The sequence below is a fragment of the Hetaerina americana genome, unplaced genomic scaffold (genome assembly GCF_022747635.1).
Source record: "Hetaerina americana unplaced genomic scaffold, ioHetAmer1.1.p SCAF_11, whole genome shotgun sequence".
Lineage (NCBI taxonomy): Eukaryota > Metazoa > Arthropoda > Insecta > Odonata > Calopterygidae > Hetaerina > Hetaerina americana.
In genome coordinates, this window is record NW_027286181.1 from 26,240,168 (window position 1) to 26,256,890 (window position 16,723).

General features: G+C 41.0%; 1 protein-coding gene across 3 annotated transcripts in view; it reads right to left on the bottom strand.

The window, feature by feature from the left end:
* The window catches only part of LOC139700975 (serine/threonine-protein phosphatase 2B catalytic subunit 2-like), a 779,444-nt gene that overhangs the window by 188,970 nt on the left and 573,751 nt on the right, over window positions 1–16,723 (bottom strand). For all 3 annotated transcript variants that reach the window (XM_071599506.1, XM_071599505.1, XM_071599504.1), the window contains exon 4: window positions 8,123–8,234. In XM_071599506.1, the coding sequence (XP_071455607.1) occupies window positions 8,123–8,234 (112 nt within the window). The remainder of the gene's footprint in view (window positions 1–8,122; window positions 8,235–16,723) is intronic.

Genomic DNA, 16,723 nt, shown 5'->3' on the forward strand with positions numbered 1-16,723 from the left:
ACAGGCGGTAGAGAAAATCATGGAGGATGGTAAAGGGCTTAGTACTATCGAAGAAAAATGGGAAATGATCAAGGAAGGGTTGTCTAAAGCCGCAAAAGACACTATTGGAACCGTTAACGCTAAAAGGACTAGGAAACCATGGATCACGGATGAGATGATTACAAAGATGGATGAGCGGCGAAAATGGAAGAATATAAATACAGAATTAGGCAAAATGAAGTACAAAGAATTGAATAAATAAATTGAGGCGGGCAACAAATAAAGCAAAAGAAGCATGGTGGAAGACGCAGTGCGAGGATATGGAAAGTCTGCAGAGGAAGGGTGAAATCGGTGCGCTGTACAGCAAAGTTAAATCGTTATCGGGAAGTAAGAAAGGAAGAGGTATGCTAACAGTTAGAGATAAGGCGGGTAAGGTAATAGTTGACGCAGGAAAGATCCAAGAGAGATGGAAGGAGTATATAGAAGAACTGTAAAGAACTCAGACCAACAAAATTAGACATTGAAAAAGAAAATGACGTAGAGGAAGACAGCTTAGGTCCAGTCATACTAGACAATGAGATAGAAAGGGCATTAAGGGAGATGAAACTAAATAAGGCCGTGGGGGTAGATAACATTCCCGTGGAACTTTTAAAATGCTTAGGAAAAAGTGGGAGGAAGAGGCTATACGGGCTGATCCGTAGTATTTATGAGGAGGGAATCTGGCCGGAAGACTTTGTGAGATCAGTTTTAGTTCCTATTCCGAAAAAGGTAAAGGCCACGTCATGTGAGGACTATAGGACAATTAGTTTGATATCCCACGCAGCTAAAGTTGTTCTCAGGATCATAAACAAAAGAATAGAGAGTAGGGCAAATGATTACTTAGGGGATGATCAGTTTGGGTTTAGGAAGGGGAGAGCCACTGCAATAATGAGATTATTAATCGAGAGGAATATAGAACACAACCAGGAGGTATTTGCCTGTTTCGTAGATTTCGAAAAAGCGCTTGATAGAGTGAATTGGGAAAAACTAATGAGTATATTGCAGAAAATAGGAATAGATTGGAGGGAAAGGAGGCTAATCCGCAACCTGTACATGTCTCAGACTGCTCAGGTGCGGGTGGGAAACGGGGAGACAGGATGGGCAGTGCTAGGAAGGGATGTAAGGCAGGGTTGCCCATTATCATCGTTGCTGTTCAACCTGTATGCAGAGGAAATGATCAAAGAGGCATGGGAAGAACTCGAGGTAGGAATGAAAGTGGGTGGGGAATTCGTAAAATCAGTTAGGTTTGCTGATGACCAAGCTTTAGTTTGTCAGTCAGCCAAGGGGCTGCAAGCATTGCTGAGTGAATTGGACATTCAGTGCGAAGGGTATGGGATGAGAATCAATATTAATAAAACAAAGGTTATGCGATTTTCTAGAAAGAAAAAGGCTAAGCTTTACATTAAAATAGGAGGGAAAAAACTAGAGCAGGTAGAACAGTTTACGTATCTCGGTAGTGTTTTGGACCAACACGGTCAAAGTATTAGGGACGTAAGGAGAAGGATTGCGCTAGGCAAAGAAGCTTTCACAAGGAGGAGGGAGTTGATGACGGGGACGTTGAGTAAGGTTGTTAAGAAAATACTCGTAAAAACTTTGATATGGAGCGTAGCTATGTACGGTGCGGAAACGTGGTCATTGAAGCAGGAGGATAGAAGTAGATTGGAGGCTTTTGAAATGTGGGTGTGGAGAAGAATGGAGAAGGTGAAATGGACAGAGAAGAAAACAAATGAGGAAGTACTTGGTATGGTGGGCGAAGAGAGGGGTTTGTTGGGAGCAATCCTATGGAGGCAGGAAAAGTGGATCAAGGGGGTGTTGACCGGCAGTGGGATGTTGAAGACTGTGATAGAGGGTAGAATGTTGGGCAAAAGAGGAAAGGGAAGGTACAGGATAGGGATGTTGGACGGGATGAAGGGAGGAAGAAAGTACTCAGAGATGAAGAGGGACCTGGTGTAGAGTAGAATTTAGGGTTGTGTTTTGTTAGTAGTCACAAAATATTTGTTTGGTAGTTGTGTCCATCAAAAAACCTACCTTAAACGGTAGATTACCTTACCTAAAATATATATATATATATATATATATATATATATATATATATATATATATATATATATACATTCAAACACGAAATCCCGCCAAACGGCGAATAAATACTCATATATACAGAAACATATCTAAGGAAAAGGGATAGGAACACGTATAAAGGACGAACACAATAGAGGTGGGGAAGGCGGAATCGAACGGATCACAAGAGTAAAAATATCTCCTCAACCGGGACTCGAACACCGGATCTTTCCACTTGCCGGGCGGATGCTCTTAACCACTTGAGCTATCGAGGATATGTAATTTACCCTGAGATCCGTGGGTCTTATATGTCGCCAAGCGCCCCGATTCTTTAGCCAAGAGATGGCGTCAGGGGGCTGTTTCACCCACCAAAGGAGAAATAGACATTACGCAAGAGGAAAGGACAGTGGTTAGAATTCATGCAACATCATACAGGAAAAGAACAGTGCGTTTCGTGGCACGCATAGCCAGAAGAAAGAGATGAGCCACATTGGCCAAATACACATTCAAACACGAAATCCCGCCAAACGGCGAATAAATACTCATATATACAGAAACATATCTAAGGAAAAGGGATAGGAACACGTATAAAGGACGAACACAATAGAGGTGGGGAAGGCGGAATCGAACGGATCACAAGAGTAAAAATTTTTACTCTTGTGATCCGTTCGATTCCGCCTTCCCCACCTCTATTGTGTTCGTCCTTTATACGTGTTCCTATCCCTTTTCCTTAGATATGTATCTGTATATATGAGTATATATATATATATATATATATATATATATATATATATATATATATATATATAATGTATGTGTGTGTATATATATGGACAAAAATATCAAATGAATAAATAAAAATATTATATATATATTTATTTATTTGATAGTTGTGCCCATCAAAAAACCTACCTTAACCGGTAGATTACCTTATAATAAAATATATATATATATATACACACACACACACATATATATATATTTATATATATATACATACACACATATACATATTTATATATATATACATACACACATACATATACACACACACACACATATATACACACACACATATATACACACACACACACACACACACACACACACACACACACACACACACACATATATATATATATATATATATATATATATATATATATATATATATATTATTGAAGACATAGTCCATAATTTTCGAACGACGTCCCGTTCGCACTTTTACATGAATAAAACGCGGAGGACGGCGAACTAACGTTGCCCACATCAACGTATGATGCCGCTGGCGCCTAAGTGACATTCCCTTCCCTCAACTCGCACCGCAATGTAACATGTTCTGCGTCAAAAACGGGACACTGCACAACGAGAGCTTCTCTCTTCGTACGGAAGGACGACGCCCTCATCCATTCCCTTGAATCTGGCGGGGGGACGACAGAGCGAGAGGAACGGGGAGACCCAGAGGTTTGCGGCGAGGGAGAGTGGTAAACATGACGAGAGGGATAGGGGGGCGATGGGGAAGCGGAGAACTATGGGGTTCCGCCCTCCCCCGCCCCCACCGTCCTCCCTCCTTCACTCTCTCTCACGGGGAGGGAAAGTGATGGAAAGGGGACGGCGACGGAGCAAGACCCACGCCACCACCCTCCTTGAAAGGTCTTCCATTGGTCTCACGGGCGCACGTCCATAAGGAGGCAGGCAATCAAAACCGCGCCGCCCCCCACATCCACCCCACCTGCCCGCCCTTTCAGACCACCCCCTCCCCCCCGGCGGTGGTGGAGTGACCGGGGGTGGTGGCTCTGGCGGTGGCGGCCCCCATGAACGCCCCCCCCATGCCTTCCGAGGGGAACGTTCAACTCTCATTCGCGCGCCTTGATGCTCCCGGCCCGCCGTAAGTACCTCGACGGAGAGCAGCTCATACGTTTGTACCCGTATTCCCTAACGGGACTCCCATTACCGAACCCATTGCGTCCCGTGGCTCACCGGGCCATGCATCAAGTCGACGGGAGGAAGCGACTTGTACGCCTTGGTGTAGCGTGGCCTAATTTTTTTTGGAACAAACAGTGAAATTATTTCCCAAAGCGAAAAAAACTGTTTTACATTTGTTAAATCAAAAGAGGCCTGATTTGGTCAAATAAAAAGAGGATAGTAAAGAGAGATATGAGAGAGATGTGCATATCATCGGCTATGAATGATCACAATCATCATTCATGCCGGATACATAATTTTTAACCTTGTAACTGCCATTTTACATTTTCTCATTACAGAAAACTTCGCGATTAGCACGATATATGAAATTGTCAAATAATCCGCTCGTAACGGGAGAAAATCACGCAACGCAGGAGAGAGGGAACATGCAAATATTAACCGCGTTTATATATACGTTTATGCTCCAGAAATGGAGGAGTAACCACAACACGCTCGTGCAAATGAACTATTTTCCATCAAAAGTATTACCTCACCTTGGTTTGGAAAACGGGTAATATTTTAGCTGGGTGGAAGGCATTCTTTCACATTAAGTAATCGGAGTTTAGACGAGAAGCATTTGGGAATAAATGCACCATACGTGGTGGACTCGTGCATAATTCAAACTTGAAATCACCCTCCTGAACGTATGTCAGTCGGCCCGAGGGCAGCAGGTGTTCGGTAGTCCTCGCCAAGGGGGCGGAAGGGGGGCTTCGGGCCCCAAAGAAAGCCTTTATTAATGCCACGGATTTGGTAGATTGCCGACAGCACACGGCTGACACGCGAGAGAGAGAGAGGAATAACCTTTTTGAAATATGTACAAGGTATTTAATTAAGACCAATGGACAGTCGAGGAACAACCACGCAAGGGGTTTCCGTGAATTCTGTTTCATTTACAGTAATAACCTGTCATGTTCCACAATCTGCGCGGCTAACAACAGGTTTCAGGCTTTCATTGCAGCACTCGAAAATAAAACCAAGGTCCAACTAATGAGGTTGCATCGAGATGCTAAGTACATGTTATTTTGTTAACATTTTCTGTATTTGTAGTGATAATTTATTTTTAACGAAGATGATCATAAAACATTCCTTTCGTACTAGTTTCGTACTACCTAAATTGACATCGAAAACGAAAGATTTTGTACGTGTACAGGCTCTAATGGCAGTGGAGAACTACCACCACTTAAATTATTTTATTTATTTAATATTATTATATATTTATTATTATTATATAGTTATTATTATATATTTATTATTATATAATTATTATTATATAATTATTATTACATATTTATTATTATATATTATTATGAATTATTATGGATCAATGATTTCGAAATATATGGGAGGTTCTCACAAGCTTACATTATCTGGGAAATCATGAAACAGTTGCAATACCGTTGACATAGCAGAACTAACCCGTTTTTAACTAAATTGTTTTAATCACTTTTACGGAGAGAACAGCTTAAATCGCATAGTTTCCTAAATTGGCGCCTCAGAATCACTACACAATACATTTTAGAGCACATTTCATAAAGTAATTGGAAGTTCATAGTGCTTAAAATCATTATATTCACATCATATCTGTTTACGAAATACGAATGAAAGGACGACAAATTATTTCATTATTCTAAATCAATACATGAACAATGGGGACAGATTGACTCGTGTTGTCACGACCCAACCTCCTTACAAAATAAATCATTTAAACGCCAAGACGAGCTGATCTGAAAGATACACCACCAAAATTATAGTACATGGTCACAAGCTCTGGTTAAAATCTCAGCAAACTGATATTCACGAGCCGTTTCCCTAATACAATCAACTCAATAATTTATTCTCAGTCCAAATTAGGACTTCAATAACTTAACGCGGAAACAATTTAATAATGTTTGGCTTGATAATGTTAGGCCTGGTAAGAAAAAGGTACGAACCTCGATCAGAAAGGAGTAGTATAACTACAGGTAAGAAATATGACAGCCATTATAATTTGCAAGAAAATATATATGGGAACTCAAAAGCCTTGTCAACGGAGAACGACCAACATAGTTAGAGATAGATAAAAGAGAAATTTTTAAAGCAAAATATAAATAAATTTTCAATTAATATACAGAATAAAGGGGTGATAGAATGTTAAAAATATGCTGTGGCACTTAATATTAATAGAAAACAACAGTATATATTATAATTGCATTCAATTATCTCAATGAAGTCGGACCTAACTCAATCTGAATAAATTGAAACACGCCCTAGACTCCGCGCGTTCACCGTGCGGGTTTGAGGCTCATCATACTGAGAATCGCCCTCCCGCCTTCCACTCCGGCCGAGGACGGCAAATAGTCGGTCACGCAAATTTCCAAATGATACCGAGCCGACAGGGATTTGATAACGCATCCCCTCCCCACCCTGACTCTCCGATGCGACTACGCCCTCGACAGACAAATGGAGTCCACGAGTATTTGACGGCAGCATATTTCATTTTCGTATTCAATCACTGTTGTCCAAACTTCCAATGATCTGAGAGACTTGGGCGGTATCCTCAATGTCTCTAAGCAAAAAACGCAATAAGTGTACATAAAACGAGAGAAATTCGCAGCGTAAAAAACATGCATCTAGACCGTTTGTCGAACCCAGCTCCCCTAGATTATCACCCAGCGAATTAATACACATGCAATGCCACAAAGAATGAGAAGCGTTCCACATTAATTTGGACACCCACTATTTTTCCTGGGAATGGTAGTCAGTAGTAGACCAGTAGACAGAAATATACGGTTGAGCTTATAACACTCGGTAAATCTTGATGAATACAAGACATAGGATAGCTGCATAGTACAGCGGACAGAGTCTGAAAAGCTGCCACTAGATTGATAAGATTTAATAATACTTAAAGTTTAATCGCTTAGGACAGAATATCAGCGTGATGATCCGTTTTCTCTGAATTGCGAGGTTTGACATATATCGAAATGCATGACCCATTGAGTGAGGTGATGATGGAGTTATGGTGGCATAGAATAAAATGTACGTTCGTGAGTGCGACAGTTTTAGTAAGTCCGCATGTCCTTTGATAACCAAACCAAGAGTCTGGCTTTCCCATTGGGCATTACGAACCCTTGCAGACACGTCGTCGGCGGTCATGATATCATGGCGCCGACGTTTTGAAAACATATACAGAGAGTTAATTTTGAAAGAGAAATTTCCAATTTTGTATGCAGTAATTTTTCAGGGAAAACAAAGGTACATATTATAGCTCGTACTCGCTTTGTAATCGTGAGCAAAGCAACGTAGCCCACTTAGCTAGAGGCAACTTTTTAACAGATTTCAAAACACAATACACACATATCACAGGATATAGGACACACATATCACAATTCAAGGAAATAAATGTACTTCAATAAATATACTATTTCGGTTTTACCCGCAGCGTCGACGCATCACGTCCACAGGGACTCCGTCTCGGATTTCTTTGTGCGTAATCAGGCGTGAGCCTTTCGGCATTCCGCGGTTGTTTGGCACAACCTGCGGTAGTTTTCTCTCAAAACTTTTCATATTTTAGAATCATTGCCCTCTAATGTGATTTCCAAATGCTTTGAATGCTCGAATTATTGTCCAAATACACATTTCTCAAATATTACATTTCTTAGAAGTGTGATTTCTTTGCATGAATTTTCCCAATGCTATCCCGTAGATGCTGGAAATAGAAACCTTAATATTTATCTACTTGATCACGAATACATGGTCGTTTATGTCTCAAATTCGGCGAGCAAATTTGGCGAATTTATTTTTCTATTATAAGGGATATTTGAATTTTTTACAAAGTGATACTTGATACAATGTCTTGATACTTTTTAAGTTTTCTTAAAATTTTTCATCATGTGCTAGCAATTTTTTCCAGAATAGATAAGCAATCGTGAAACTAATTATATCAAAATAATTATTCTGTGATAGTTGAAAGAAAAACATCCGAGACATTGGTTTAGCCTAAGTTTTAGTTCATGACCAGAAAAATTCGCAGAGATAAACCAACTACGGCGAGAATAACGCTACATACAGAGGTAAGAATGAGAAATAGAAAGGTACTTACATTCTTGTTTAAACGTGAAGTATTCCGTTAGATGCCTACACTCATGGTTTCCCCGTAATAAAAATAACGTGGTAGGGTAACATATTTTCAGCGCCCACAGGTACAACACACACTGAAAAAACGAATAAGAAAGCACATTAGACCTTCAGGTTTTTCAAGCCATCCAAAAGAAAACAGCATTTTAAAAATAGACAAGCTCATTTGCTAATAATTACACATTGGATACAGATTTAGCGTGATTCCTTTTTACAAACCATTACCAACAATATTTGCAAACCAAGCCGATTTTATTTTCGGGGCAAATCATTACGTATAAAGTCGTAATTGGGTTTGGGAAATTATAATGGACGAACCACTTATTTCTCAGTTCTTACAACCATATAGGTTCTTCAAAAAATGAAAATTGACTTGGTTATTTAGCCATTGCTGGTATTTGTTCAAAGCTACTGTAAAACTGATGAGGTGGTCAAATGAGAGGAGGGAAGAGACCTTATTTAAGTTCAGCGAGCGGAAAAATGAACCGGAATGGGGTGGGTACAGTACATTTTTTAGTATGATGAAATTATGTATCACTGGAACTCCACATGAATTGTCGGAAAAATTTACAGACACACACGAAACAGAAACATTAATTCCGAAGCCATGTTATAAATGAATTTCTTTCAGCCGAAATGTGTAGTAGATAGTTATATTCAAATTCATGCTTTCTCGTGAAATTTAATGAGGACTGAAGTTAAATATAATGTTTCAGACAGCGACTCCATCATCCCAACGATTGAAATTGCGATAAACCAACCAAACCACTATAATGCACGTAATTGATTTGCTATTTCCCGCGAGTACGAGAATCATTCCCGAAAAGGCAATTGTTGGAAGAATGGTGAAATAAATAAATGAAGAGCTCTATTGAATTATTTAAATGTGAGTTACATTTACAAAATTTCAGTTACACCACGTAAAACACACACCTACGAACAGGAAAAAATATACTAATTACACCGTCCTTAAATATGGTACTTCATCTGGAGGGTAAATATTTCATTATCAGAATTGATAAATAGATATGTAAATGTAAAATAATATATAACTACTGAAGACTCAGATCAACGCCCATTACGGTATTAAATGGCACTGCGCTTAAATAATCTCGAGAATATTGAGGATATTGGTATTTTTTCCCTTGACATCTCTGTACTACTTAGTTCGATAAAGACATTATTAAAATAGAACGGGGAAAACAGGTGAGTTTTATGAGCCACCGCTCTTGGAATTTTATGGGCATAATGCGTTATACGATCGTCGGAGAAAAAAAAACAAAGCTCGTAAGCCAATATGTACCAATTCATATTTTACGATTTCCGAATAAAGTTTTACGAAGCCAATGAAATGGGATAGTGCGTTAAAGTTGACATTACAGAGCCCATGCGAGAACGATAACGATAAACTTGGGTTATTTAAGTAATTTACGCCTTAAATAAGCAAACGACATAGAGAGCGAACATTAGGACTTAATCAGAAGACACACTTTGAAAATGAAGTCGACGTGAACACGCGAGAATATCCAATTGAAACGTTCGCGGTGGCCGTTAGGAAAGAAATGCGTGGAAAAATACGCAGCACAAGTACGCCGTGGGGACATTTTACAGCGTTTCTGAATTTACGCAATGAGCTTCGAAGATCCACTCGCGGTAACTTCGATGGTTCTTAGTTCCCGGCATCATTGGGACCCGATGATCCTGGATTCGGGACTTGCAAATATTCCGTTTCACTCCCATATCTACTGCTAAAGAGGCTGTTTCCAGGGAAACTTAAGGACTAAAAGCTCTAATAAGTCAACGCTTAAATATTTTTGGGATTCCGTTCCATGGTCACTTATTTGGGGGGGGGGGTCAGTGTGGCACCGTCGCTTCCCGTCATCACGCAGAAGTCGACGCAAGGAGTGCCGCCTTGCGGGAATATTGACTCCACTCATCACCATTTTTTTCCTCATAACTCCCCAGCTGCTGAAGCGATCTCTCACACCTCAGGTGTGAAATAAATTCCTTCTTTTGTAACGACGGGCGTCGCGCGGGAGGAAACGAGCGTGCAAAAAGATCGGGAAAATTTAAAAAAAATGCACGCTAGTGCGTCACACTTTTATGATGCTCGCGAGTGCACTTCGAACGGTTTCGGGAAAAAAAGGCGAATGAAACGCTGCATTCGGAAACGAGATAAGGAGATACCGCGCTGATGTTTGCGTTACGCCTCCTTCTCTCCGCCACTAGTCAAACATGCAGCGGTGGTAAAACACACCTCCCTCGCTTACTCACTTTGTGGCACATAAATATTTGGGCAGCACGATCATAAAAAAGTGCGTCACGAGTTCTCGAAATTGCAGGAAAATATCTCGCGTAGGTAAGCGCGCCATCTTCACGACAATGAACATCGCATTGATCATGTCGACGAGCGCGGATCGCTATATAATCCCACGACCACCAAGATAATCGCCATTCACACGAAGCGAAATATTAAAAATGCATAGTGGAGTGCCTAAAACTCGGGATGAATCTGAAAGGAAAATCAATTGTTCCCATTAAGGTTGCATATTGTCCAGGAGAAGGCATTTTTCGAAATGAAAATATAATTGCATGGCTCGCCGATTTTATTTACCCGCTCAGTTTTCGACAAAAAATGTGGATCGGTTAGTAAAAATTTTAATTGTATCTATGAAGATAGTTTTCCCATGTGGTTCTTTAACAGTTAGCCAACAGCGAATTGCAATGGATAACAAGATGATCAAGCTTCGGCTTGCCAGTCAGCCATGAGGTTGCAAGCGTTGCTCAGCGCCCGGGAAAGCGTCAGTGCGATAGATAGGGGATGAGAGGAAAAGTAGGAAAGGCTAAGGTTGCGTTGTTTTGTAGAAAGAGAAAAGCCAAGTTATTTGTTAAAATATGAGGCCATAAACTGGAGCTGATGTGACAGTTGACCTATCTCAGAAGTATCTTGGACCAAAACGGTCAAAGTATCAGGGACATGAGTAGAAGAATTGCGTTAGACAAAGAATCTTTCACAAGGAAGAAGAAATTGATGACAGGAACCTTGACTAAGGATGTTAAGGAAAGACTCGTAAAAACTTGGATGTAGAGCGTGACTTTGTGCGGAGCGGAAACGTGGTCATCGAGGCAAGATAGGCGTAGATTGGAGGTTTTTGACATTTGGGTGCGGAGAAAGATAGAAAAGACGATATGCCCACAAAGAAAAACAAACGTGGAAGTGATAGGCATAGTGAAGGAGGAGAGAGGATTGTTGGGAGAAATCCAAAAGAGGCTGAAGAGAGGGATACAGAGCATTTTGATTGCCAATGCGATTTTGAACACTGTGGTAGAGAGAAAGGGCTAGGCAAACGAGGGAAGGGCAAGAATAGGATAGGGATGTTGGACGGGATGAAGAGGGGAAGGAAGTATACAGAGCTGAAGAGGGGGTAGTAGTGTCAGACGTGATATTATGTTTTACTATGTCATTTATGCAGCTGTATCGTTGCATATTTTGTGTACATCCGAAACCCACGTTAACTGGTTGAATACCAATAATACCCAATTATAAGATTCGAAGAAGCGCACATTATTTAAAGTTATTTTCATTTTGAAAGTGAACACTACAATACACTGGGCGGCGCCTGAGGTCTTTAATATAGCCGAGATAAAATCTCCAAATGGAACAACTTGCCTCTTAAACACGTGTGAAAACAACTTCTCAACACGGTAACGCTACTTCCAAATAAAATAAATTTGACGTCGAAGCAGATAAAACCGTGATCACTAATAACATAATAATATTATCAATAGACCATTCACGGTAAAAAAATATTGCTACGGTGATCTGACGCGTAATCTGATCAACAGGAATTCCCTCACATGTCAAGATAAAACCCACGCACGAAACTATAGACCTCCGAAACGGGGAATTCGAGTACGTGGGCGAGAGCACTCGCTCTACCCGCACACAGCTAACAGGATCAGATATAAAATTCAATTCGCACGCATCGGGCCACGAATGAACCGTCGAAAATCAAGGCATCCGGAATCCAACAGAACTGCGACCGTTAGATGTGTGAGATATGGTCTTCCATAGAGTCGTGGATTATCTTTTTAATGAAAAATCCCGACTCATATGCTACACGTTCAGTAATGGGTAAACGTGGCAGTCCCCTTTTTATTAGTCCGAAGTTGACAAGGGACACAGGAGACTATTTTCAGACTTGCCGAATTGATTGTTTCTTGCGGTACGCACCAATGGCGGTTATAGATCAATATAACGATTATAAATTAATAATTACTTATGGAACTCGTACACTTTTATTATTATTTATTTATAATTGCCATCGTAAAACCGTTGATCCGCGATTGGCCCAATTCGACCAACACAGTTTTAATTTACAATTAAATTCAGTTATGTCGTCATTGAAAATTAATTATAGGGTCGCGTGGCCCATCAACACTTCAGACTTCAACGATTTGACTCACGAGAGTACAAGGACGACTCTTCGAGGCGTATGATACACAAAGAGAGGATGTTATCAAGAAATCTTAGGAAGTCGACATACTTAGAACACGTGGATGAACGAGAAAATGAAGGACAATGAGATTCTAAAAAAGAGGAGATACAGAGAAGAAAATTCTGGGGATGCGAGGTAGAGGCAGGAAAAGAATAGGCATTTTAAAGTTTAATCGAGGCAGTATGTTCAGCTGAGCAAATATGAAGGTGCTCGGGTATTTGGAGTCATTTTAGGGCTTCCGAGTACTGTAGTGTGCAATGTCAGGGCCCATGAATTGCCCACCCTAAGCTAGTAGATTATTACTATAAAAAATATATAGTTTATAAAATTATGTATCCTTTTGTTCAGAGGTCGGTTCAATATACACCCGCAACATTATTAACCGGGAGGGGTTGAAAGAATAACTACTATAGGAAATGCATTTAATTTTAAATGGGTTAGGGGATATAAGCCATAACCATATAAATACATATGTATCTTAGAAAAAGAACGCTCTTCGGCGACGACACAAATATACTCGTATAAAAATTTGGTTTAAAAATTTAAACACAGAAACATACTAACATATTTCGTTTTGACGACACAGCCTTCATCATCAGATGCTGATGCCGTCGAAACGTCAAAACTAAATATGTGAATGTCTTTTCTATGTGCTTAAATGTTTTAATAAAAGTTTATATATATATATATATATATATATATATATATATATATATATCCCTCCCCGGACTACAACCTTGACGTGGTGGAAGGGCTTGTGCGTTCCGATGACCCCTAGAGCTGTACTGGCGGGAGTAATAAAAATTGCTCCTGGTAGGGTCACCCATGCCAGATAGGTCGAAGGTTAGGAGCCAGACGAAAGGTAGTCCACGCAGCGTCTGTTCCTCAGTGAGGCGGCTGCAATGGCGTCTGACCCCAGTGGGGCGGCCAGTAAGTGATGGTGTCACGTTAAAAACACTATTGAGGAAGGCAACGGGAAACCACCTCAATTATCATTCCCAAGAACAATGTGATGGACAATAGAGATATTTTGAGTCCTGGCAACCACGGGGCTCGGCCCAATCGGCCGTGTGTCGTGCCCGGCAGCGGGGGAGGCAAGGCTTCCGCGGTCGTCATCCCACGAAACCCTTGCAAGGGAAAACCAGCAGCAGCAGGACAGAAGACGCAGGAGAAGAAGACCAAATTAGTTAGAATAGGAACGTGGAATGTTAGGACAATGATGAGGACGGGGAAATTGGAGAATGTTAAGCGAGAGATGGAAAGGGGAAATATAGATATTTTAGGTCTATGCGAGGTGAGATGGAAAGATAGCGGGGATTACTGGAGTGATAAGTATAGAATAATATACAGCGGTGGGGACGAGAGCCAACGAGGGGTCGCCATAGTATTAACTGAAGAGGTAGGAAGAAGCGTAGTCAACATAGAGCAGGTAACGGATAGAATACTACTAGTGGAGATAAAAGCAGAACTGACGAACTTAGTTATTATCCAGGTATACATGCCACCGAGCAACCATAAGGAAGAAGAGGTCGATAGGATATACGATCAGTTAGAGGACATGATTGCATGTGTTCCTGCAGGGAAACATTTGATAGTGATGGGGGATTGGAATGCGACAGTAGGCGAAGGAAGAGATGGTGATGAGGTGGGGGACTACGGTTTAGGCACGAGGAATGACCGCGGGGAGAAAGCAGTTGAGTTCTGCAGGAGACAGGGGTTAGTTATCACCAACACTTGGTTCAGACACCACAAAAGACGCAGGTATACATGGAAAATGGCAGGTGACTCGGGAAGATATCAGCTAGATTATATCCTGGTTAGACACAGGTTTAGGAACAGTGTGATAAATTCCCACAGCTTCCCGGGAGCGGATGCGGACTCAGACCACAATTTAGTTGTTATGAAATGTAGCGTACGTTTTAAAAAGATAAGGCAGGGGCGGCGAGTTAGAAAATGGAATGTAGAAGCATTAAATGGGTTGAAAAGAAAGGAATACAAACAGGCGGTAGAGAAAATCATGGAGGACGGTAAAGAGCTAAGTACTATTGAAGAAAAATGGGAATGTATCAAAAAAGGGTTGTCTAAAGCGGCAAAAGACACTATTGGAACCGTTAACGCTAAAAGGACTCGTAAACCATGGATCACGGATGAGATGATTACAAAAATGGATGAGCGGCGAAAATGAAAGAATATAAATACAGAATTAGGCAAAATGAAGTACAAAGAATTGAACAATAAATTGAGGCGGGCAACAAATAAAGCAAAGGAAGCATGGTGGAAGACGCAGTGCGAGAATATGGAAAGTCTGCAGAGGAAGGGGGAAATCGGTGCGCTTTACAGCATAGTTAAATCTTTATCGGGAAGTAAGGAAGGGAGATCAACGATAGCAGTTAGAGATAAGGCCGGTAAGGTAATAGTTGACGCAGGAAAGATCCAAGAGAGATGGAAGGAATATGTAGAAGACCTGTATAGTAAAGAGCTTAGACCAACAAAGTTAGACATTGAAAAGGAACATGACGTAGAGGAAGATAGCTTAGGTCCAGGCATACTAGACAATGAGATAGAAAGGGCATTAAGGGAGATGAAACTAAATAAGGCCGTGGGGGTAATTAACATTCCCGTGGAACTTTTAAAATGCTTAGGAAAAAGTGGGAGGAAGAGGCTATACGGGCTGATCCGTAGTATTTATGAGGAGGGAATCTGGCCGGAAGACTTTGTGAGATCAGTTTTAGTTCCTATTCCGAAAAAGGTAAAGGCCACGTCATGTGAGGACTATAGGACAATTAGTTTGATATCCCACGCAGCTAAAGTTGTTCTCAGGATCATAAACAAAAGAATAGAGAGTAGGGCAAATGATTACTTAGGGGATGATCAGTTTGGGTTTAGGAAGGGGAGAGCCACTGCAATAATGAGATTATTAATCGAGAGGAATATAGAACACAACCAGGAGGTATTTGCCTGTTTCGTAGATTTCGAAAAAGCGTTTGATAGAGTAAATTGGGAAAAACTAATGAGTATATTGCAGAAAATAGGAATAGATTTGAGGGAAAGGAGGCTAATCCGCAATCTGTACATGTCTCAGACTGCCCAGGTGAGGGTGGGAAACGGGGAGTCAGGATGGGCAGTGTTAGGAAGGGGTGTAAGGCAGGGTTGCCCATTATCACCGTTGCTGTTCAACCTGTACGCAGAAGAAATGATCAAAGAGGCATGGGAAGAACTCGAGGTAGGAATGAAAGTGGGCGGGGAAGTCGTAAAATCAGTTAGGTTTGCTGATGACCAAGCTTTAGTTTGTCAGTCAGCCAAGGGGCTGCAAGCATTGCTTAGTGAATTGGAAATTCAGTGCGACAGGTATGGGATGAGAATCAATATTAATAAAACAAAGGTTATGCGATTTTCTAGAAAGAAAAAGGCCAAGCTTAACATTAAAATAGGAGGGCAAAAGCTAGAGCAGGTAGAACAGTTTACGTATCTCGGTAGTGTTTTGGACCAACACGGTCAAAGTAGTAGGGACGTAAGGAGAAGAATTGCGCTAGGCAAAGAGGCTTTCACAAGGAGGAGGGAGTTGATGACAGGGACTTTGAGTAAGGATGTTAAGAAAAGACTCGTAAAAACTTTGATATGGAGCGTAGCTATGTACGGAGCGGAAACGTGGTCATTGAAGCAGGAGGATAGACGTAGATTGGAGGCTTTTGAAATGTGGGTGTGGAGAAGAATGGAGAAGGTGAAATGGACAGAGAAGAAAACAAATGAGGAAGTACTTGGTATGGTGGGCGAAGAGAGGGGTTTGTTGGGAGCAATCCTATGGAGGCAGGAAAAGTGGATGAAGGGGGTGTTGACCGGCAGTGGGATGTTGAAGACTGTGATAGAGGGTAGAATGTTGGGCAAAAGAGGAAAGGGAAGGAACAGGATAGGGTTGTTGGACGGGATGAAGGGAGGAAGGAAGTACTCAGAGATGAAGAGGGACCTGATATAGAGTAGGATGATTGATTTTGTGTTTTGTTAGGAGTAATAAAATATTTGTTTGGTAGTTGTGTCAGTCCAAAAACCTACCTTAACCGATAGATTAC